The 24,144-nt window shown below is 35.6% G+C and overlaps 1 protein-coding gene across 1 annotated transcript in view; it reads left to right on the forward strand.

Moving 5' to 3' along the window:
* The first annotated feature begins 5,414 nt into the window (after positions 1 to 5,414).
* LOC149830219 (Peroxisomal membrane 22 kDa (Mpv17/PMP22) family protein) overlaps positions 5,415 to 24,144 on the forward strand; it is a 31,933-nt gene continuing 13,203 nt past the window's right edge. The window contains exon 1 of the mRNA XM_090016389.1: positions 5,415 to 5,649. Coding sequence (XP_089872515.1) covers positions 5,497 to 5,649 — 153 coding nt within the window. The 5' untranslated portion in view covers positions 5,415 to 5,496. The remainder of the gene's footprint in view (positions 5,650 to 24,144) is intronic.

Consider the following 24,144-nt stretch of genomic DNA (forward strand, 5'->3'; position numbering starts at 1 on the left):
AAATAGTTAGACAAATGAACACTCATAAGCAAATGATTTAATCAAAGAAGAAAATGAAATATGCTATTAAATATGCAAATATAACTTAAAAATCATGCAATTCTTTTACAAAATAACCAACTCATGCCAATGTTTCAAAAAAAACTTATTCAAGTCATTGTTTAAAAAAATTAATTATTTTAGCCATTAAAGATGTGTTTACCAAAATGAATTTGCCATCGATGATTCTAAAAAACTCGATGATAAAGTGTCATCGATGAAGTGATGTCGATAAACCGCTGAAAAAAAGTCACCAAAAATTATTGTCAGGGGAAAGCACATTGGGGACCACAAAAAACCTTAGTTTATGTAAAAATATTCCTAGGGTGTAGATATTCAATTTTTAAAATCAAAGGGTCACATTTAATGTTCATACAAAAATCCACCAAATAGAAGGAAATTTGCATTGTATTCATCCCCAATATTTGTGATGTTTCGACAAATTTATGAATTTGTGAGCAAATTCGCATATAAAGAACATATTCACAATGACTTATTTGTGAAGTTAGTACCTTATTTGCGATGGTCATTTCAAAATGTAAACTTCATAAAATTTTGCAACATGTTATATGCGCACAACACCATATATTTGTAGATCTCCTTGGGGATTAGTTACTAAAAAGTAGTTCACACGATATCTCATGAATGTGATACTATATATGTGAATTTAGTATCTTATTTTTTATGGTCATTTTGAAGTGTGAACTTCACGAAAAATTATATGTTATATGCGCAGATCACCACATATTTGTGAATCTTCCTAATGATCAGTTACTGAAAAGTGGTTCGTATGGTAACTCATGAATATCATACTATATATGCAAATTTAGTATGGTATTTGTGAAATTACATAGGTTTCAGTTACGTGAGGTTCATAAATTTGGTTATGTGAACTTCGCGAGGTCAACAAAAAAATGTGTTAATCTACATTTTAGTCAGAGTTTTGATACCAAGAGAGCATACTGATATATCACGCGAACATGAGGAGGTTTACTCGTGTGAAGTGTAAAAAGGTCCTAAAGAAGTTGGCCATTTATGAATTTGGATATAAGGCAAATTTTAAAAATTATGGAGCATTTAGACAACATATCATTTTTATCGATTTTTCGTTTTAAGAATGCAAAGTGGATATAATATGCCATATCTAAAACTTGGGTAGCTTTTGATTGAGGGAGGATAAAGTGCATTGTGATTGCACACTTTCAGTGTGCTGCAGATAAGCCTTCATCTTTGGGATATAGTCTATTAGCAATGAGGCCCAAGGAGGGTATTTCATACGGCATACTACAGCACACGTGTGAAATTACATTACCCTTGAAATTTCCTCCTTTTGGTCTTGGCATGAGGGTATTAAAAAAATTACAAAAACACTCCTGACTTTTGTTCTATTTGCAAAAACAGGACTAACCTTTTAAATATTACAATGACCACCTGAGTTAAGAAACTAATTATCAAGGACATGCCTCTTCTAACTCAAATGGTTTTACAACGTGATTTGACATGATAAAATTACTTTATTGCCCTTAGCTTTCTCTCTCTTAACAGGGGTTCAAATCTCACTGTGGTTTCATGGCTGCTACCGTTGCTGCAACAACAAATATGCTACTAAAAATCGAGTTTTTCATTAGGCATTAATTGGTTCAAGGCTCTCAATCATTAGACTTTCCCCTCTCAACACACCCAACTTTTACTTATCTTCGTTTTTGAAAGGAGAAACACATCTTAGCCTTCGTGTTAAAAAGAGAGGAAGAGAGAGAGAGACCGACATTCAAGTGTGCTTTTGTAAATTCTTAAAATTTAAGTGTGCTTTTGTAAATAAGTCAAAAGTCAGGCATGCTTTTCTCAATTTTCAAAAAAAAAAAAAACTTTAGTGTTGGCTTTAACTCGTCGAACTAGTAAAATAGTCTAGATAAATTAAATATGAACAAGAGGTTACTCGGCTCGGGCTGGACTCGTATAAGCTCGTTAGGTATTAAAAAATGTATTTTACATATACTTTACATGTACTTTTTTGTAATCCTATTTCTTCTCTCTCTAGATCAATGCATTTTTTCTATGTACAAGTCAGCTCAAACTTGGCTCATTATAAGCTTTAACTGGGCTTGGCTCGGCACAAGAATGAGCCAAGCTTGAACACTTCAAGCGAGTCTAGTTCAGTTGATTTACCAGCCCTAGTTAGCTTAGGGTGGTCGTGGTGCTGTGATTTTTTTTCAAAGTTCAGAAAAGAAAAAGCATTCTTTGGCAGTGTTTGGTTGCATTCCTTCAAATGGAAGGGTAAAAATCTGGGAAATAACATTAGGGTATAAATTTTTTAAACTTATCCCACTTTTTCTAGATAAATAGGGTGCCTCCGAGTACAATCATTCATGCAAGGACCTATGTCCTTATTGAGGTAAGGTACCAAATCATCTACGAATACAAGAGAAACATATGGAGTTGCAATAGTGGCAACATTGAACAAACTTGAGCTCCTAAAATTATTGAGAAAAATCTCTTGGGGTTGCATGCAATAGTTGTGCCAATAAAGCTATTCTCGTAAGAAAAAAATTTACTTTCTTTTCGATGGAAAAGGAAAAAAATTACTTTCTTTTAGATGGAAAAGAAAATTTTTTACTTGGGTATAACTCGACCATCTATGTAGAAAGATGGGAATGTTGACTCAGGGGATGGGTAAAAAGAATTGCTCCACCAGCCAATTTTGAATTCCCCATAAGAGGGAGAAAGTTTTTCTTTGGCCCAAGCACATGCTTATATCATAATTACAACTTCATATCTTTTCCTCTATTCAGAAGAGATCAAGAAATTGCTTTCTTTCTTGTGAAATTCCATACTGAAGAGATGGTTGACCAACGGAAACTTGGCATGAAAATCTTGGTGTGAAGAAAAATGGCCTAGATGGTAAAGGTCAAACTTAATTATATTCATACGTGAGAAAAAGTGGGAGTTTTTTTTTTTATTTCTATAGAGTAACGGTGAAACCAACTCATACGGGTGTAAACTCGACTGCACCCCTTGTCCTTTGAGAGCCACTGGCTTCGGCCTAGGGAAGGAGAATAACGCTCGCAGGAATCGAACCCTGACTGTCCGTCTAACTGCTAAGGCCGGTTCCAACTATGCTAACTCCTAGGGTTTGGGTTCTTGAAACGCTTTGACGTAGTCATGGTCCAATTTTTTGAGAAATTTTTATTTTGAGCCCACTTTTGTTCTGATAATTTTAAAAAAGAGTGTTTTCTATAATGAACTTTTAGCTAAAGCTGTCAAATGCCCTGAGTAGTATGGATGAGAAATGAAACAAGTTGCTAGGTTTGGCTTATGTTCAGCTTGTTTAAATGGAAAATGACCTTATTCTACGCAAAAAATGACATGTTTTCTGAAATGACCTACAAATTTTAAAATCTACCGCAAGCAATTTTTTTTCCAGATATTTGAACTTCCTCCCAAATATCCAAATATGTGAATTTTTTCTTAAATAAGTAAATTTTCACCCAAATATGTGAATTTTCACTCAAATATGTGAATTCTCTCTTAAATAAGAGAATATGTGAATTTTCACTCAAATATGCTATTTTTTTCTCAAATATGAGAATATGTGATTTTTTTCCAAATATGTGAATTTTCTTCAAAATATGAATTTCTTCATAAAGGCTTTAGTGGCACTTTTAAAGCATCGCTAAAGGCATTAGCAATGTTTTATGAGCATTGCTAATTTTTTTTTTACTTTAGTAACATTTTTGCAAATACCATGCACGAGGCCCTTTGCTTGATATGTCCTAACATTCACAAATACAGTACAACATTCTCAACTATGAGTTGCAAAGATCTACAAAATGTGTGAATTTCTTTTACTAAAATTGCATAAGGGGCATAGGCATGAAGACAATCACAAATATGTGAGGACATTCACAAATATGAGAGTATTTAGTTAAAAAAGGTGCAAACATTTTTGAAAAATATATAAGAGAAAATTTGCATATTTAGATATGTTAGAAAAAGTTCGCATATCGAAAAAAATTCACTTTGAAGGGTTAAAAGGTCTTTTTATATCTAAAAATTTGCCAATTTGAATATTAGGCAGATTTCAAAAATTATAAGACATTTTAAAAATGCAACATTTTTATCGTTAAGTACCATCATTTTTCATTGTCTAAACTCTAAAATATGTGTTCAGTTAGGCTTGCCTCATGTTGTGTCGAATACCAATAGATGTATTCTTAATATGTTTTATTTTATATAATATAGTGTAAAATAAATAGTCAAAGTATTTGGCATGCACGCACTAAGTTTTTAAATCCTAAACTTTATATTCTTTTCTTTTTAAACAAGTCAGCTAGGCTTGGTAAACCAGCCAAATTAAGGAACCAAAAGGAGGCTATCCGAACTCCTCCCTCACAGCCAAACACAATTTGGACTCGCGGCTCATCTAGCTCGTCTAAGCCGAGCGAGCTTGAGCCAGATGAATTTAGCCTGAGCTGGCTCGTTTATATATTTTGACAACGCTTAGAGTGACAACGAAACCCACGACTTGTTGGTTAAAAATATTCCCACCTAACCATTTGTTCTGCCATGTTTTTGTCAAGATACATATAATGCATGACTTTCATACAAGCTCATCTAAACAAGCCTAGTTGAGCTTAGCCAAGCTGAACACCCGTTGTTCGTGTTTGGCTCACTTACACTTTACTAGTTGATCGTAGTTCGTTCATCGAGCCCATGTAACAAGTCCAAGCAAGCTTCACATGAGTGGAACCAAACCAAGCCATGAGTAGCTCAATCCATTTACCAGCCTTAAAGTCAGCTTGAACTTGGCTCAATAGGTCTAAATTTCAAATCCTATTACTTTCAGCTTTGAAATAATAATGTTTTTTCTTTTATATGTGAGCTAGCTCGAACTCAGTTTGTTTATCCCAAACTTGTCATGAGCTCAAGCTTGGCTCGGCTTGCTACAAAAAAACCTAAGCTTAGAGACCTCATGCTTGGCCCTACTCAAATTGGTAATTCAGGTTCATCATGAGTTATTCATAATAAATAATCAAATAGATTTTTTTAATCAGAGGTTAAAAATAATATTTTATACAAGATCTTAACTATGAAATTAATTTCGAGTCTCCATTTAAAGTTCCATTTTAAATTTGGTTGAGAGATGATTATTTTTGAAATATCAAGAAAAGGTGGGTCGCTGAATGGAAACTTATTCTTTTCTTTTTTGTGTTGGTCTAATTCGTGGACCAAACAACCGCAGTCTTTTTTGTGAAAGTAAAAACATAGACGCCAAAGGGGGTCGAGACGGGAACCAAGACAGGTGAAGGGAATAAACAAAACGTTGGGTCAGAGGAGATGGTGGAAGATTCATCATCAGCACGATTATGAAAGGGGAGTTGTAGTAAACCTCTCTCTCTCTCTCTCTCTCTCTCTCTCTCTCTCTCTCTCTGACCCATCGTTGGAATCGTATCTCGTACCATGGTGGTGAGACTATGGAAATGGTACCAAAGATGCCTCACCCAATACCCACTTAGGACACAGGTGATCAGTTCTGGGATTCTTTGGGGAAGTGGAGATGTTTCAGCTCAGGCTGTCACCCATTTCACCAAGAAAACTCACAACCCTGATCAGGTAAGCAAAGCATCCGAAAACTGCGCACTTGTGTCATTTTCTCTCGATACAGTTCTTGCCCTTTCCTTATTTTTCCTTGTTTTTAGCTTTTGAGTAGTGGATAATCGTTATTGTTTGATTGCCCAATCCTTCCGATTGCTTCTTTCTTTCTTTCTTTTCGCTGCTTCCATAATCGCCATTGTTATTTTTTAATAACTCAGTTGTTATTATTGGTGTTTCTGTCATTGGAAGATAAAAAATTAAAGGGTCAATAAATTATGTGATTCTTTCATTCAAGAAAAAAGAAAGAACCCTGTGTTGTCTATTATTCGGAAAATTTTCATGAAGTGATGATAGTTTTGATATTGTGCTTTGAAGTATCTTTCTTTTGTTCAGACCCTTTTTAGTTTCTGAATATTTAATGTACAATGATAAAATCCTCTTTCCATCGGGGTTGTCAGGCAGGTTTGATTTGGTTTTCTGCCAATTATCCTTCTGTTAGGGTAGAGTTGCGGTAGGTTTAGGTTGATTAATAAGTTTGATCAGTCAGTGGTTATGTTTCTGCATTAATCCGGTTTAGCTAATGGTGTTCCTCATATTTATCTTAGACATGTCACAGTCATCAAAATTTAGATTTCAATTGGTTCTAACTATGTTGATCATTAAAATATAGGGTGCCGATGTTTCCTTTCCTTAATTCAGGGGAGGCACTTGTTTAGATGGAATCCAGATCACCGTTGGTGGAATTGGTCTGTAGGCGGTTCTCAGTTACTTTTTTATATTCTCTTGGCCTAGATGGTGTTAGCTTCCCTTATTAGAGTATGAGGTGTAGATGGTCAAACAGTTGCCTCCTTTACAATGAAATAACGGAAAAATGTGGTTTTATTGTGCTACAATTATAATATTTGTGGATTTGAGCCCTACAAATGCTTGGTGTCATCACACGGAGTAACATAGTCATCTGTATCGTTAAAGGTAATTTCTGGGCAAGGGTATTTCTCGGCGAGATTTTCAAAAGTTGATAAATCTCAGAAAAATCTCGAGAGTTTAAAAAATTGAAAAAATTATAAATAACAACAAAAAACCTAAGAAAATAATAAGTTTTGTATTATCTTTCTTTCAAAAATATAAAGAAACATGTTTTAAAGGTTTTAAAATATAAAAGAAACAAAAAAATAGGAAATGCAAACTTAAAATAAATAAAACATCTCAAAAATATCACAATATTTTTTATTTGCCGATATTTTGAAAATATCGTGATAGTATTCCCGATAGTATCGGCAACCTTGAAATTGCCAATAATATCACGATATATTCAAAATATCAGCGATATCAGTGGCATATATATATATATATATATGTATTTCTTGATGTAATAAGTAAAACACATTAGAGGTATTTTAGTTATTTCCCCTTATATAATTAGTTGTGTTCATTAGGGACACTTTATGTTTTTATTATTTTTGTAATTTATTCTTTTTATCAAAGGCATTATAGTTCTTATAATGCTCTTGAAATAGAGCTGTTGGGAGTGCTCCCAACAGCTATATTTCTAGTTGTTGGGAGTGCTCCTAACATCTATATTTCTAGTTGTTGGGAGTGCTCGTAACATCTATATTTCTAATTGTTGGGAGCACTTTTTGATGGCTCTTCTTTGCTTTCTTTTGTGTATAAATAGGGGGTGTAATGAAAAAAAGTGTTTTCTCTGGTTACGGGTCATGGATCTGGAGATCCAGACCCGTGACATCCACTTCTCATTAATGGCATTGTGTAATATAAGTTATAGTAATGAGGGTATTTTAGTACCCTAATTTTGTAATCACATGTTAATATAAAGGAGTATACACAGCAGCCGACCCTAACACAATAGGGTATCGGTTTCTCCCAACTTCTCTCTCCCTTTCTCTCTCTCTCTTTGTTTCTCAGCTCTCACGCGTGGAAGGACCCGGAGATTGAAAATCTAACATGGTATCAGAGCCACACTTCAGTTGAAACTAGAATCGATCTCAAAGGTAAGTCTGAAAGATCTATCCCTTCTCGATTTCCTCTTCTAAGTCAAGAAAATATTCTTCTTCTGTCTCCTTATCTCATCTGATTTTTTTTTTGGTTCACGACTGACCCATTCCATTCATTTCTTCTCAATCAGACCTGATATCATTCAGATCTGACGATAATCAGATCTGACTTCTTCTCCCTACAGTTTCCTTTCTGTCTCTTGAACTTGATCAGATCTGACGTTAATCAGATTTGATCAAACCATCTCCCTACCTAATCTAAGTCAACTCAGAGAGGATTGATTTTCGACCAGATTTTCGACCCAAATCCTTTGTTGAAAATATCTTTTCTTTATTCCTCATTCAGTCACTAACATACCCAGTTTATCGCTCTTGATAGCAGCGTGATCTAATCACGCAGGGCCCTATTTTGATTCAGCTGCATCCTTGATCAGATCTGATCAAGCCGATACATTCTCATTTCTTCTATTTTACCTCCTTTAGCTTGAAAGCATTGCGTCAATACAATGTTCACGATTTTTTTTTGGTGATTTTCATACCCAATATTCCATTTCATATACAAATCAGAAATCTGATAGATATTCAATTTCTGTTTCAAATCAGCAATCTGAATTAGTTCCTGCAATCTGATAGCCATTGATCTGAATTAGTTTCTGCAAAAAAAAAGGGATTACAGAAACTGTAGGCATAGGCAGATTGTGCTGAACACACTCTTAATACTGTGAAACATGGATTCACTTCCTAGCCAGTCGGTTCTTTCTTCAAGTTTCCTCAGCCAACTCGTGTCTGAAAAATTAAATAATGGTAACTTCTTGACTTGGAAGAGGCAAATCATACCTTTAATTAGGAGTTAGGATCTTTCTGGACATCTGGATGGATCTATTCCAGTTCCTCCTGAGTTCATATCACAAGAAGAAAGGGACAACAAAGGGGAATCTACTACAGTATATGTTAGAAATCCTGAATTTGTGGCTTGATGAAAAGAGACCAAGCGCTGGTTGCTTATATTACATCTACACTGTCACAAGAGGTGCTTGTAGCCATTCCAGATGACTGCACTGCCATGCAACTTTGGAACAGACTTGTTCAGACATACTCACAGGTTTCTCAGGCCAGGATTATGTTTCTTAAAAGAGAATTTCAAATGTTAAGAAAGGATTCCATGACCATCATGGAATATTTGAACAAAATGAAGGTTATCACAGATCAACTAGCAGTTGTTGGAAGTACAATTACTGATAAAGATTTGGTACAGCAAACCCTCAATGGATTGGGACACGACTATCATATGATTGTCACTTCCCTGCTATGTTTACCTGAGCTGCCCAACTTTGAAGATCTGCGTGCAAAATTGTTACAATATGAGATGAATCTAAAGGGATTTTCTGAAGAATCATCTATGCATACTGGGGCACAAGAAGTTCTTGCTACAGGGGTTACTTATGCACGAGGACGAAGAAGCTATGATATCAAGGGAAAGAGAGCACAAGGGAGAAGTGGTCATGGAGGTCGTGGATTATTGCCTACACCCAACACATATACCAATCCACAAAGACAAAGGCCAATTCCTACCTGCTTTCTGTGTAATAAAAAGGGGCATATCAAAGCTAATTGCTGGTTCAATCCCCTAAATAAAGGAAAATCAACACAAACTGAAGCAAAAAGAGGCACAGACAATACAAGGACCAACGAAGAAGTAAAGGAGTTATTGTTGTCAGCCTTAGCAGAATTGAATCTGAAACAAAATGAGCAAGGTACTTGGTATGTGGACTCTGGTGCAGCGACTCACGTTACTGGTGATGCAGGTAAGCTCCTAAAACTTGTTCCTTACATTGGTAGAAGTAGTATAGTTACTGGAGATGGATCACACCAATCTGTCTCGCATATTGGAAACTCCATTATACCCTTGCCCGAATCTTCCATCAACCTTTCAAAGGTTCTTTATGCTCCTAATATCAAGAAAAACATCGTTTCAGTTTCTAAACTTGTTGATGATATCAAAGCCTCAGTTGAATTTACTCCTTCTTCTGTTCTTGTCAAGGATCTCTGCACGAAGGAGACGTTCGCTAGAGGAAAACGACAAGGCAATATGTATGTTTTTCAAGAAGACCCTTAAGCACATATTCGCTCTGCAGACCCAAACTTGAAGCTCCAATCATCGTTGCCTTCTGAAAATCCTACCTGCATTTTTAGTGTCTCTGAAATCAATAAGCCAAACCTTTGGCATGGTCGTCTAGGTCACTGCAGTAGTAGTTTCATTGAAAAGCTTGTTTCAAATAACCTCATTCCCAAGTCAAGTTTAGGAATAAATGTCAATGACAACAAATGTTCTAGTTGTCTCTTATGTAAGAGTCATGTTTTACCATTTCATTCTATCAATAAAAGAGCTTCAAGACCTTTTGAGACTATCTGTTCTGATGTTTGGGGGCCTGCTCCAGTTGCTTCCATATCTGGAACTAGATATTATCTTTTATTTGTTGATAGTTATTCTCGCTATTCTTGGATATTTTTCATGAAACATAAATCTGAGACTTTCAAGTTGTTCCGTAACATCCATTCCTTTGTCAAAAACCAATTTTCTGAAAACATCCTAAGTTTCCAATGTGACGGAGGAGGTGAATTATCTTCCATTGACTTTACTAACTTTCTTCAAAGTAACGGGATAAGAAAAAAGGTGTCTTGCCCACACACACCTCAGCAGAATGGGATTGCTGAAAGAAAACATCGCCATATTGTTGAAAGTGCGATGAGCATGATGCATGACAGTAGTCTTCCGATCACTTTATGAACAAAGGCTTTTCATTCTGCAGTTCATGTGATAAATCGATTGCCCATGACTATTTTGGAAAACAAGTCTCCTTACTTGTCTCTTTTTGGTGTACATCCCAACTACTATGATTTGCATGTGTTTGGTTGTTTATGCTATGTTCATGTTACAGTTCTCAAGGAGACATAAGTTTCAGGACAAGGCCCTGAAGTGCAGGTTTGTGGGTTATGCTGATGACTATAAAGGGTACAGGTGCTATGATCCGGTGAGCAAGCGCATCAAAATATCAAGAAATGTCATCTTCGATGAATTGAATTTTGATTATCGATGTACTAGTTCTTCAGAATCAGAACCTAAAGTTGAGGCTTATTATCCTTGGTTGAATTATGAACTTCTCTCAGGAGCTAGTGACGTTTGCTCAAATTGCACTCAAAAGGATAAGAAACCTGTCTACTGATGGAATGATTACTCATGAAAATACAGACCCAACTTTGAATCCAGGAAGGTATAAAGGCCTTGTCTACACTCGACGAGAAAGAGAGCCGCCCACCATAGTTAATTCAGACATGGACACATCCTCTACATCCAACATCGTTGATACTAGAAGATCCACACGTTCTCGCCATCCAATTGAAAGGTGGGTCAGTTATGAAAATTTCTCATTAGATTTTCAACTCTTTCTAACAGCCTTGAATAAAGAAGATGAACCCACAACGTTCTCTCAAGCATCAAATTCCAGAAGATGGATTGAAGCAATGAATGAGGAGATGAAAGCTCTACATGAATGTGGTACGTGGGATGTCGTATCAAGACCACCTGACAGAAACATTGTTGGTTCGAAATGGGTGTACAAAATAAAGTATAAACCAGATGGGACTATAGAGCGATACAAGGCGAGACTTGTAGCCAAAGGTTTTACACAGGAGCAAGGACAGGATTATGATGAAACTTTTAGTCCAGTGGTGAGGATGGGGACAATCAGAGTCATACTTTCTTTAGCTATTGAACACCAATGGACCATTAGCCAACTTGATGTGAAGAATGCTTTTCTTCATGGAGATTTGAGAGAAGAAGTATACATGGAACAACCCACTGGTTACGCAGAAGGTAATCCTACAAAATATGTTTGCAGACTAAAAAGGGCGATATATGGATTGAAGCAGGCATCTCGATCTTGGTTCGACAGCTTTTCTCTTGAAATACAAAAATATGGTTTTAAGAGATCTCTTCTTGACCACTCCTTATTTATATTTAAGAACCAAGACACAATTACTCTGTTGTTGATATATGTGGATGATATCATCATCACTGGTAATTCCAATGAGCACATTGAAGAAGTCAAACATCTCTTGAATCAGAGGTTCAAAATGAAGGACCTTGGCAAACTACGGTACTTTCTTGGAGTTGAAGTCGACAGTACCTCTGAAGAAATGACTCTCACTCAACATAAGTATACCATTGATGTTCTCAATAAAGCGGGTATGAAAGACTGCAAGCCCTTGAGCACTCCTAGCGTTCTTTATCAAAGGCTTAGCTCTCAAGATGGAGATCCATTTGATAATCCCACACAGTACCGTAGCATAGTGGGTATGTTACAATACCTCACTTTTACTCGCCCTGATATAGTTTATTCGGTGAATCAAGTTTCTCAGTTTATGCATGCACCATGTGAAGGGCATATGAAAGCAGTTAAACGGATACTACGATATCTGAAGGGAACGGTTGGGGATGGTCTCATATATAAGCGAAAGACAAATGGGCAAAATGCACATGAGATCACTATTTATTCTGATGCGGACTGGGCAGGAGATCCAGATGAACGCAAATCAGTATCCGGCTATTGTGTATTTGTTGGGATGAATTTGGTTTCTTGGAGTAGTAAGAAACAAAAGGCTGTTGCCAGATCCAGTACAGAGGCTGAATACAGGTCAGTGGCAGCCGCCACTGCTGAGGCTACTTGGATTAGACATCTACTAACAGAAGTCGGAGAATTGATATCTCGATCACTTCTTTTGTGTGACAACCAGAGTGCCATTAGTATGTCCTTTAATCCAATTCATCACAGTCGTGCTAAACATATTGAAATAGACCAGCATTTTGTGAGACAAAAGGTAGAAGAGAAAGAGATTGAGCCTGAATTTGTTCGAACTACAAATCAAGTGACGGATATATTTACAAAAGGATTGACAAAAGACAGATTTTGGATGTTAAAAGGCAAGTTGTTCATGGTTCAAGATCATGCACAACTTGAGGGAGGGTGAAAAGAAGTGTTTTTTCTGGTTACGGGTCATGGATCTGGAGATCCAGACCCGTGACATCCACTTCTCATTAATGGCATTGTGTAATATAAGTTATAGTAATGAGGGAATTTTAGTACCCTAATTTTGTAATCACATGTTAATATAAAGGAGTATACACAGCAGCCGACCCTAACACAATAGGGTATCGGTTTCTCCCAACTTCTCTCTCCCTTTCTCTATCTCTCTCTCTGTTTCTCAGCTCTCACGCGTGGAAGGACCTGTAGATTGAAAATCTAACATGTAACCCTTCTTGTATGTTAAGCTTGTTCTCAAGCATTGTCTCAATAAAATCCTTATATTTTTTATGTTGTTTCTCATGCCCATAAGTGGCATTGTATTTGCGATTGTATCTTGACCCTTAAGTGGTCTCCATTTCTGTATGTTGTTCTTGCTCATAAGAGGCACTTGTTTGTGTTGACCACAAGCTTGTTCTCAAGCATTGTCTCAATAAAATCCTTATATTTTTTATGTTGTTTCTTATGCCCATAAGTGGCATTGTGTTGTGATTGTATCTTGACCCATAAGTGGTCTTCATTTGTGTATGTTGTTCTTTCCCATAAGAGGCACTTGTTTGTGTTGACCACATTTCATTACAATAATCAGCACTATATTTAGGTTTAAGATGAAAAAAAGAAAGGGGTAATGGTGCTATCAGGGGGACATATTTCATCAATTCAACCGTCAGTTATAGACTTCTTAGATTCAACTTTTATTGTCATGAAACTTTGATGCTTATGTCAATCTGTGAAAATGCTGTTCTGTACCACAAGCTTATGGTCGCTCGTAACTGATCTTGTCCTACGATATAAGCTTTCATTGTGTAGGAAATTTGTGCTGCCATAAAATAGAATCTATCATGCAATAGTTCATGACTTCATGTCTGCATATAAGAGTGTTTCCACCAACTAATGGATATCAAGGCTGCAAGTGGACAGTGCTATGGTAATTGGTGATCCATAAAGCTTAGCAGTTCTTGACATCTGTCATCAGCTCAAACAGCTTCCTGCAAGTGTTCCTCTGTTCTCCACCAACCAGCATTGACAACAGGAGATATTTGAAACAAGAGTCACATGGGTAACATCCTTTTAGTGGTGAACAGGCCTTCGAAAAACTATAACAGAAGATGATACTTTATTTTTTCTTTTGTACAAGAAAATCTAATGAATGGCAAGCCTACTTGACTATGTTGAGCATCAATAGCTGTACGCTATGCTATTGCCTTGCAACATTTGTAGTGCATATGAACAGAGATGTTTTGTATATGAAAATTGTTTTTTGCTTTCACGAATTGTAAGTGTGTATGAGCAGGAATCTCATGTGTGCTTGCATGTGTACTCGTGTACATGTTGCTATTTTCTAGCTCACTCACCATGGGAAGGGGTCCTGTCTCTCCCTTGTTTCTGTTTGGTGCTAAATGCGGAGATACTTCATGATCTTTCATGCATTACTCTCTCTGAGGCTCTATTGACTGCGCCTTTTCCTAATTTTCTTTAACTCCTGTTGAGAAGCCTCATCCATTTATGTGTGATTGGAACGATGGGTCCTACTTCTGTTTATTTTGAAACCTTTATGAATCTTTTTCTTACACCAGCCTGTCGATCTTCCCCTTCACCTTGTCCTGTGATCTGTTAAAATGTATATATATATATATATATATATATATATATATATATATTTCTGTGTATATAAATTGAAATACCCATCTAGAGACTGACGACTTGTAATAGGTGTCAGTCTACTAGAGACTGACGACTTCTTTTTATTTCTTTATTTTTCCTGTTTTTTGACTGTTGTAAAAGTAACCGTTGGGAGCTGGTTCAACTAGCTGTTGGATCAGTCCCAATGGCTATAAATCTAGCTGTTGGGGCTGGTCCACCAGTTAGTTGGGCTCCTTGTGTATTTGAGTGACTAATTTAAAGGCACTCCCTCCCTTGTATTCGTTAAAATTGTAATCTCATAGTTAATCTCATATGTGAGATAACTATATCATATGTAATCTTATTCTTTAGTTTAGCTTCTTAGTTTAGTTAGAATTAGGCTAGTTAGAATAATTTTTATTTTCTGTTTTTAGGACATTCAAATAGGCTTATACCTTTATTGACTTTTCAGTCAATAAAGCATACAACACTTTTGTTTTCTATTTTTAGGACATTCAAATAGGCTTATGCCTTTATTGACTTTTCAGTCAATAAAGCATAAAGCATTTATTGGGAGACGTTGGACTCCCAACCGCTCCAATTAGAGCCGTTGGGAACCCAACGACTCCCCCTCTCTTAGCTCTTTTCAGCCCTATAAATATGGGCTTTTACTTTTGTATTTGTAGGACTTTTGTGTGTGGGTTTATCCCACTTTAATGAGATATATTTTTTCTCTTCGTGTGTGCACTCTTTTGAATATTTCGGTTCTTGCGAGTGTGTTGAATGAACCTTTGTGTTCATTGAGAAAGATCTTTTGTGAGCTTCTTTTGAAGTTCCGTTTGGGGTTTTATTTCCTTTCATGGTATCAAAGCTATGGTTGTGATCAAGCTACTTATCTCGGTGCATTGGGAAGCGTGACACTCAAGTTTTGGAGAAGAGGTGCTCTTCTTCAAGTATATATAACAGAGTGATCAACAAGCTTGGAGGTGTGTTCGTATCTACCATTCATGGTAGGGTACATCTCTCTTCTCTACACTCATTAAGTCTTTCTTTTTCTTCTTCTTATTAAGCCTTGTAAAATGGATGACAATGATAATGTCACCATTAAACCCATTAAGCTTAATGATTCAAACTGTCACATGGGCTTCAATTATGAAGCACCTTATATTGGGAAAGGGGTTATGGGGATTAGTAGACGGGACCAATATGAAACCTACACTCGTCCTCACCAAGGATGAAGGCGAGAAAGAAATACCTCTCACGGAAGTAGAAATGATCAATGCCATTTCCACTTATGAAAAAAAATGGAAGGAATGGCGAATGGGTTATGCCAAAATGATGTCTTGGCTTATTACAAGTGTTGACATAAAGAAATGCTCGAGTCTTGCTAAATTCGAGCATGCTAATGATGCGTGGAATTACCTTAAGAGAATGTATTCTCTTAAGGATATTACATATGTGTGCAATCTACAAACTAAAGTTCGGAATATGGTTCAAGGGGACGAGCATTAGAGAATACTACAATGGCTTGTCGGAATTGTGGGAAGAATTAGCTCTTCTTGAACCAAAGTGGCATTGTCCACAAGATATTGAACTCCTCTAAAACCAAATCAATGTGGAGCATTTTTTTCATTTTATTAGTGGATTACGATCGGAATTTGAATCCACTAAGTCTATTCTTCTCCATCGTGAAAAAGTGTCTTCAATAGAGGAGCTGAGTATGGAAGAAAATAAACTAAAAAGTAGAATTTTCAAGAGCGATGACGACTTAGTTCTAGCCGTTTCGAAACCTGAAAACTTTGTCAAAACTTACAAACCTCCCAACTATAGAAGAGGAAAAGATGATTTTGAGAAAAAGAAAATTATTTGCTACTATTGTCGTGAGCCTGGACATGTGAAAACTCATTGTCCAAAAATTAAAGAGACCTTATGAGAAAAAGGTTGCCTCTGTCAGACCACCACAAGAATCAAGATCAAGCGAAACTTCCATTGAAAGTATATCTCTTGCACAATTGGTGGAAGCACTCGGGCCACTACTCAAGGGAGCATCTTCATCTATGGGAGTTGTTGTCTCTTCTGTGAGCACCTCCGATCCAGGTAAAACTCAGGTGCTTCTTGACTTAGGTGCTTCTTTTCATATGAGTCTGAATGTTGAAATATTATCCGAATGTCATAACTCAAATGGATCTAATGTTTTTACTGTCGATGGAACATCACTAGAAATCAAAGCAATATAAAATTTTGAAAAAAATTCTCAAAACTTAAAAGGATTTCATATTTTACACAAATTAGATATATTCTCAAATTAAATCTCAATCTCTTGTGTGTTTCTCAACTATCTGACCATGGATATAACATTTCCTTCTCCTCTCGTGGTTGTCGAGTGTAGGATCACCAGTCAGGGAAGCTGATTGGGGAAGGCAATAGAGAATGAGGCTTATACTACATGGATTTTTTGGAAATTCCTAAGAATACATTTTGTTGTAATGTTCAAAAAATGAACTTGAATCTATGGCACAGGAGACTTGGTCATCCTAACATATTCAAGATTCAGTTTTTTCCAAATATGAAAAACTTTTGTAATTCTGAAACATTTAAATGTGAAAAATGTATTCTGGGAAAAATAAAGAGATTACCCTTTCAAGAAAGAAATTGTCTCCTCTCGGCCTTTTGAGTTAGTGCATTCAGATGTATGGGGTCCTGCACCTGTTATGTCCGAAGGGTTTTTTTTTCATATTATGTCATTTTTGTAGATGATTTTACAAGACATACTTGGATTTATTTTCTCTAAAAATAAATTCAAAGTATTTTTTCATTTTCAAATATTTTATAAACTGGTTAAGAATCAATTTAAGAATGATATCTCCATTTTTCGTACTATTCAGGGGGAGAGTTTTTTGTCAAAAGAATTTAATGATTACTTAATTTTACATGGTATTTCACATCAAAGATCATGTTCGTATACCCCACAACAGAATGGCCTAGCAGAAAGAAAACATAGGCATATTATAGAAACAACTAGAACCCTATTCGTCACTCATCTAGTACCAAATTTTTTTTGGGCCGAAGCCACTCTAACCGCGGTATATCTCATTAATAGAATGCCATCCTCTGTGTTAATCAATATTTTACTTGTTGAAAAACTCTTCAAACAAATCCCAGATTATTCAAGGTTAAGGGTATTTGGTTGTAAATGTTTTGTTTTCTTCAACAAAAATGACAAACTCTCATCTCGTGCTATTCCATGTGTGTTTCTTGGTTATGCAAGCAATAAAAAAGGTTATAGATGCCTTGATCTTGAAACTAGAAAGCTATATGTGTCACGAAATGTATCCTTCTTAGAAAATGAAAGTTTTTTTGAAATTAAAAACTCTACAGAAATCGATGAATATTCCTTTCTACTGGACTTAGTTCCAGAGATTGATAAGGAAGATGTTGATCAAGAAGATCAAAATGTGATAAGTACTGAATCATCTCATTCAGAATGCATTCAATACTTCAGACAAGGTAACCTAGAGCAATCTTGTGCTCTAGAAAAATATACTAAAGCACATGATCGTATAGAAACAAGAAGATCATCTAGGGTGCCTGAAAATTTTGTATCTTATGAGTCTTTTTCGCCAAAGTACCAAGTGTATATTGCCTTGTTACATTCCTACGTAGAACCTTCTAATTATGATACTGCAAAAGAACATCCTGAATGGGTTGAAGCCATGTCAGCAGAGTTATGTGCCTTAGAAAAGGTGAATACATGGACTATTCAAGATATTCCATTAGTAAAAAAACGTATAGGATGCTGTTGGGTATACAAAGTCAAAACCAAGAGTGGTGACACTTTTGAACATTTTAAGGCTCGACTAATTGCTAAAGGCTATTTCTAGGAATATAGAATAAACTATGAGGAAACTTTTGCACTGGTCGCTAGAATGACCACTGTAAGAACTTTGATTGCTCTTGCCTCTGTAAAGAAGTAAAGAAATGGCATCGCTAGAATGACCCAAAGGCTTGGTATGACAAATTTAGTCAAGTTATGCTTACTTTTGACTTTCAATTTTGTCTTCCTGACACAACTTTGTTTATTAAGAAATCTAATGCAGGTATTATTATTCTTTTCCTTTATGTGGACGACATGATCATCACAAGGAGTGATAAACAGGGAGTTGACAATATCAAAAAATTTCTCAAAAATAATTTTGAAATGAGTGACTTGGGTTTCTTAAGATTTTTCCTTGGAATCGAAGTGGCCTATTCTCCTAAAAGTTATTTACTAACTCAATCGAAATTTGCTCTTGATATTGTTAACAGGTCCGAAATCACAGATAAAAAAGATGTTGACACTCCTGAAGTGGTCAATGCCAAAATGAAGATCGATGATGGAGAACCACTTAAGAACCTAACACCTTACAAACAGTTTGTTGGGGCATTGTCTTACCTTTCCATCACACGATTGAACATCGTACATGTCCACACAGCAAGTCAATTCCAGCATGCTCCCACTACTGTTCATATGGGAGCAGTATTACGAATTATCAGATATCTTAAAACCTCCGTTTGTAGAGGATTTTTTTTGTTTGCGTCTTTTCACTACAATTAACTGCTTATACTGATGCAGATTGGGGGGATGATCCCAATGATCGACACTCAACTACTGGTCTTTATGTGTTTTTAGGTGAATCATTGATTTCTTGGCGGTGCAAGAAGCAACAAAAAGTCTCTCTTTCATCAACTGAAGTTGAGTATAGAGCCATGGATACAACCACTATAGAAGTAGTATGGTTAAGAAGACTGTTTGAAGACATGAGTGTTACGACTACGGAGCCATCACAACTATTCTGCGACAACAAAAGCTCTATTTAGATCGCCATCAACCGGACATTCCATGAACGAATGAAGCATATCGAAATGGATTGCCACTATATACGAGAGAAATTTCTACATGGCACCATTGATCTCTCATATGTCTGCTCAGAATATCAGTTGGCCGACTTTTTTACCAAACCTTTTGTTGCTTCCCGGTTCCATTTTCTCTTAGACAAACTTTTAGTTGTCCAACCGTAAGTTTGAGGGGGAGTGTTAAAATTGTAATCTCATAGTTAATCTCATATGTGAGATAACTATATCATATGTAATCTTATTCTTTAGTTTAGCTTCTTAGTTTAGTTAGAATTAGGCTAGTTAGAATGACTTTTATTTTCTGTTTTTAGGACATTCAAATAGGCTTATGCCTTTATTGACTTTTCAATCAATAAAGCATACAACACTTTTGTTTTCTATTTTTAGGACATTCAAATAGGCTTATGCCTTTATTGACTTTTCAGTCAATAAAGCATACAACACTTTTATTTTCTGTTTTTAGGACATTCAAATAGGCTTATGCCTTTATTGACTTTTCAGTCAATAAAGCATAAAACATTTATTGGGAGACGTTGGACTCCCAACAACTTCAATTAGAGTCGTTGGGAGCCCAACGACTCCCCCTCTCTTAGCTCTTTTCAGCCCTATAAATATGGGCTTTTACTTTTGTATTTGTAGGACTTTTGTGTGTGGGTTTATCCCACTTTAATGAGATATATTTTTTCTCTCTTCGTGTGTGCACTCTTTTGAATATTTCGGTTCTTGCGAGTGTGTTGACTGAACCTTTGTGTTCATTGAGAAAGATCTTTTGTGTGCTTCTTTTGAAGTTCCGTTTGGGGTTTTATTTCCTTTACGTATTTTTTTAATGCTTGTTGCAAGCATATTTGAACAAGAGATTATTTTTTACTTGTGTTCTTGTTATCTTTTAAAAGATTTTTGTATTAGCCCTTAGTGACTCATGTAATTGGCCCATAAGTGGCTTGTGTAGTTGTGGATATGCACATTTTTAGCCCTTTAGTGGCATCGTGTTGTAAGAAGATGCAACCCACAATTCGAATCCTCAAGAAGATGCAACCCACAATTCGAATCCTCAAATGATTCTCACAAAAGATCTTCCACAAGAACGACAAAGGTTCATAAGCAAAGCTCACTCACAAGAATCAATAAGATTCATAAAAACATCACCCAAGAAAGAATGCAAATATAATTTCATTCAAGTGGGATATAACCCACACAAAAAGATACAATTACAATGGGGTGAGACCCAGAGTTACCGGAAGCGCCTAGGCAAAAGGGGAAGCGCGCTTCCCCGAAGCGCGCTTCGGAAGCGCGAAACGTCGCGCTTCCGAAGCGTGAGGGGAAGCGTCCCCCTTTTTTGGGAAGCACGCTTCCCTTTTATGGGAAGCACGTCCCCCTTTTATGGGAAACACACTTCCCATAAATGGGAAGCGTGCTTCCCCCACGCTTCCCCCTCGCTTCCCCATTTTTTTCGCTTCCCCTCGCTTCCAGTTCGCTTCTTAGGTCGCTTCCGGTTTGCTTCCTAGGTCGTTTCCGAGACGGTTCGGAATTTTCTTCTAAGTGGTCCCACACTTCCCCGCTTCCTAAATTTTTGAAAGTGCCTCGCTTCCCGCTCCCGCTTCCCGTATCGCTTCCCGCTCCCGCTTCCTCGACTGGTAACTCTGGTGAGACCCCACATTTATACAAGTAATAAAGAAGAGGGAGAGGGAGTCGTTGGGCTCCCAACGGCTCTATTTAGAGCTATTGGGAGTCCAACGACTCTCTTAGTGCTTTATGCTTTTTGACTAAGTCAAAAAAGGCATAAAGCCTATTATATGTCCAAAAAGCAAGAAATGATGCTTTATGCTTTTTGACTTAGTCAAAAAGGCATAAAGCCTATTACATGTCCAAAACTGAAAAAAAAAGCTAACTAAACTAAAAAAGAAAAGATAACTAAACTAAAAAGATAAACTAAACTAAACAAAGGAGATTACATATGATAGTGGTATATTACATATGAGATTAGCTATGAGATTACAATTTTAACATGTGTGAACGAGTACATGTATTTTAACACCCCTCCTCAAACTTTACGGGGAAATTTATCCCGAAAGTTAGGAAATACAAAAAGAATCTTGGGAAGAAATCAAATTCTTCAAAAGTCTTTATGGGAAATCTCCATCTTTATGACATCTCAGCAAATTCTTTCAAATATAAGTCTTCAAAAATATCTTTATTGGTGATCATCCCCCAAGTACCTTCATTGGTTGAATCCATGATGTATCTAAGGCACCACATCTTAACGATCATGTATAGAAAGAACAAACCAAAAGAAGACTCCAAGTACACAAGAGAAATATTCTAGCCCAAGAATTGCAAAAAAAATTAACCGCAATATATTGTAAAGCAAGAATAACATGGTTTAAATAGTAATAACTTTTTGAATCATTCAATATTAAGAAAGACAAGAGGCACATCCCTCAAGGACGAGATTAAATAACAATCAGCTTATTTTTAGAACATGATCCATTAAGACAAGATAATTACTTATGCATAAAAAAATGTTTTTAGAAGAAATAGTGGTCTTCTAAGAGTCATATTAATCTCTCGAACGAGTGTCTATTAGAGATATTTCAAACAAATCCTATAAAAGGATATACAAAATGGAATATCACAATAGACAAATGAATCTTTAGTTATCCAAAAAAAAAGTTTAAGCATTTCAAAAATGTGCACTATGTGAAAATGTCTTTAAGATAATCAAACTTAAACACAATTTGATAAATTCTCTATATTCTTAACGAAAGATATGTGCACTTGGGCACAATAAATTGCTCACAAAGTAGATCACACATTATATAGTTAAATCATGTTCAATACCCATAAATCAATAATGAAGAGATAATTAATTTTATCAATAAAAGATGAGTTAATAATAACTTACACATCTTAAAATGAAATATTGGGAAAATACAAAAGCCCACTTAGAAAGCCGAAGAACCACAAGCACTTGATATGCAAAATACCCAAATTCCCTATAGGATAAATTCAAAAATGTAAAAGTGATTTCCAAATATGCATATAAATGATATGAACTTTTATCGATAAATATTTTTCTATGCAAGGAAGAAACAAGTAGTAAGGATTAAAATTTAGAAAGAAATCCCATATGATAAATGGAATGATACATGCAAATCAAGACTAGGTTAAGAATTCCCACAAATATGGAATTTTGCAAATCTCAATAATAATTCAACCTATTACAAGCAATCATCTCATTAGACCTCCAAAACCCACGAATCAAGTGTATAAGCGACTAGAACAACAATATAAATATAACACCACTAAAGGGCCAAAAACACACACGAAGGTGTGGATAAACACCTCTTGTCTACATATAATGATACTTGAAATGAGTGTATCAGCGACTAGAACAAGAGTACAAAAGACAACCATGAGCTAAAAATCACACATGAAAGTGTGAATAAATATCTCTTGTCTACATATAATGACACTCAAAATCAAATATGTTCAGCGACTAGAAGAGTACAAAGCCACCAATGGGCAAAAAGCACACACGAAAGTGTGACTAAACATCTCTTGTCTACATATAATGATACTTAAAACAAGTGTATCAGCTACTAGAGCAAGAGCAAACAACCAACAATGGGCTAAACACACACACACAAAGGTGTGTACAAACAATTCTTGTCTACATATGATGACACTTAGATGAGGTGCATAAAAGGAGAGACAATTGAGACAAGAAAGCTTGTAAAAAATATCAATTTTTCAATATATCTAGAAGCACTATGGTTTCAAAAGTTAGACATCCATCACAAGTATATATAATTAAGAGCATTCATAATAAAATTAATGGCCAAAGAACAAACGAGTGATACCACACACTCACAATCAGAGATCACATAACATGTCTTTTAGAGTCAAACTACAAGTTGACAATCTAAAAAGACAACACGAGGTGCACATAACTCACCCCAACAAATATTTCTTTAATAATAATAAGGCCAAGAAAATTGATGCATTATATAAAGTTTATGATGGACAATACAAATGTCATAAGAAGGCAATAAGTACTTACGAAAATCATTTTTCAAATAGGTGATTTTATAAAGAGAGTCGATTTGAAAAAGTCAAATCAAAGATCCAACAATAGTAGATAATCAATTTTAGATAAAGTGCACTCATATGCACAACAAAATGCCTTATGACAACAATTTTGCATAAACACGGATCATGCTTAACATAATCAATTCTTCAAAATGAAGTTAAAAAAGTATATTATGAGACAAACACAACAAGAAATATTAAGCAAATAATGCATATGAATTGTTTTTAGAAGGACCTCTTATAACACAATTATTACTAATCATGAATACTTGAAAGATAATCCAACAATTTATATAGAGGCTATGAAATTATGCCAATCATTTATTCATAATGCAATCTATTTTGTGTGATTATGACACATTTTTAGAGAAAATTGAGTTAACACTATAAAATGTATTCAAGATATCCAAAAATCAAGCTAGAGATGAACAAAAATCTAGGATCATTCTAAAAAATTATCAATGTAAGAATTAGTTTTGTATTATGAAAAAACATCTTAAAGTTATCAATTGTAATGAAATATAAAAAATACTCATTACAAAAATACCACAAGAGAGTTTAACCGAAGCATATGAATAGATAAAAGAAACCATATGAGAGACCAAATGCATACATTCTCATAGAGAGATCAAAAGCACTCATGCAAAAATTAAAGCCACATGTCTCATACAAAAGACATGCTTCCAATCAAGTTTAAGTATATATGCAAGTTTAAGCATGTAATGAGTCAAGGAGTTTAAGCATGAACACGCATGTGTATCAAAGATGAAATACAAATTGTAATTGACGATTATATATATATATATATATAATGT

The sequence above is a fragment of the Nuphar pumila genome, chromosome 8, assembly GCF_984573655.1.
Source record: "Nuphar pumila chromosome 8, dmNupPumi1.hap1.1, whole genome shotgun sequence".
Taxonomy (NCBI): Eukaryota; Viridiplantae; Streptophyta; class Magnoliopsida; order Nymphaeales; family Nymphaeaceae; genus Nuphar; species Nuphar pumila.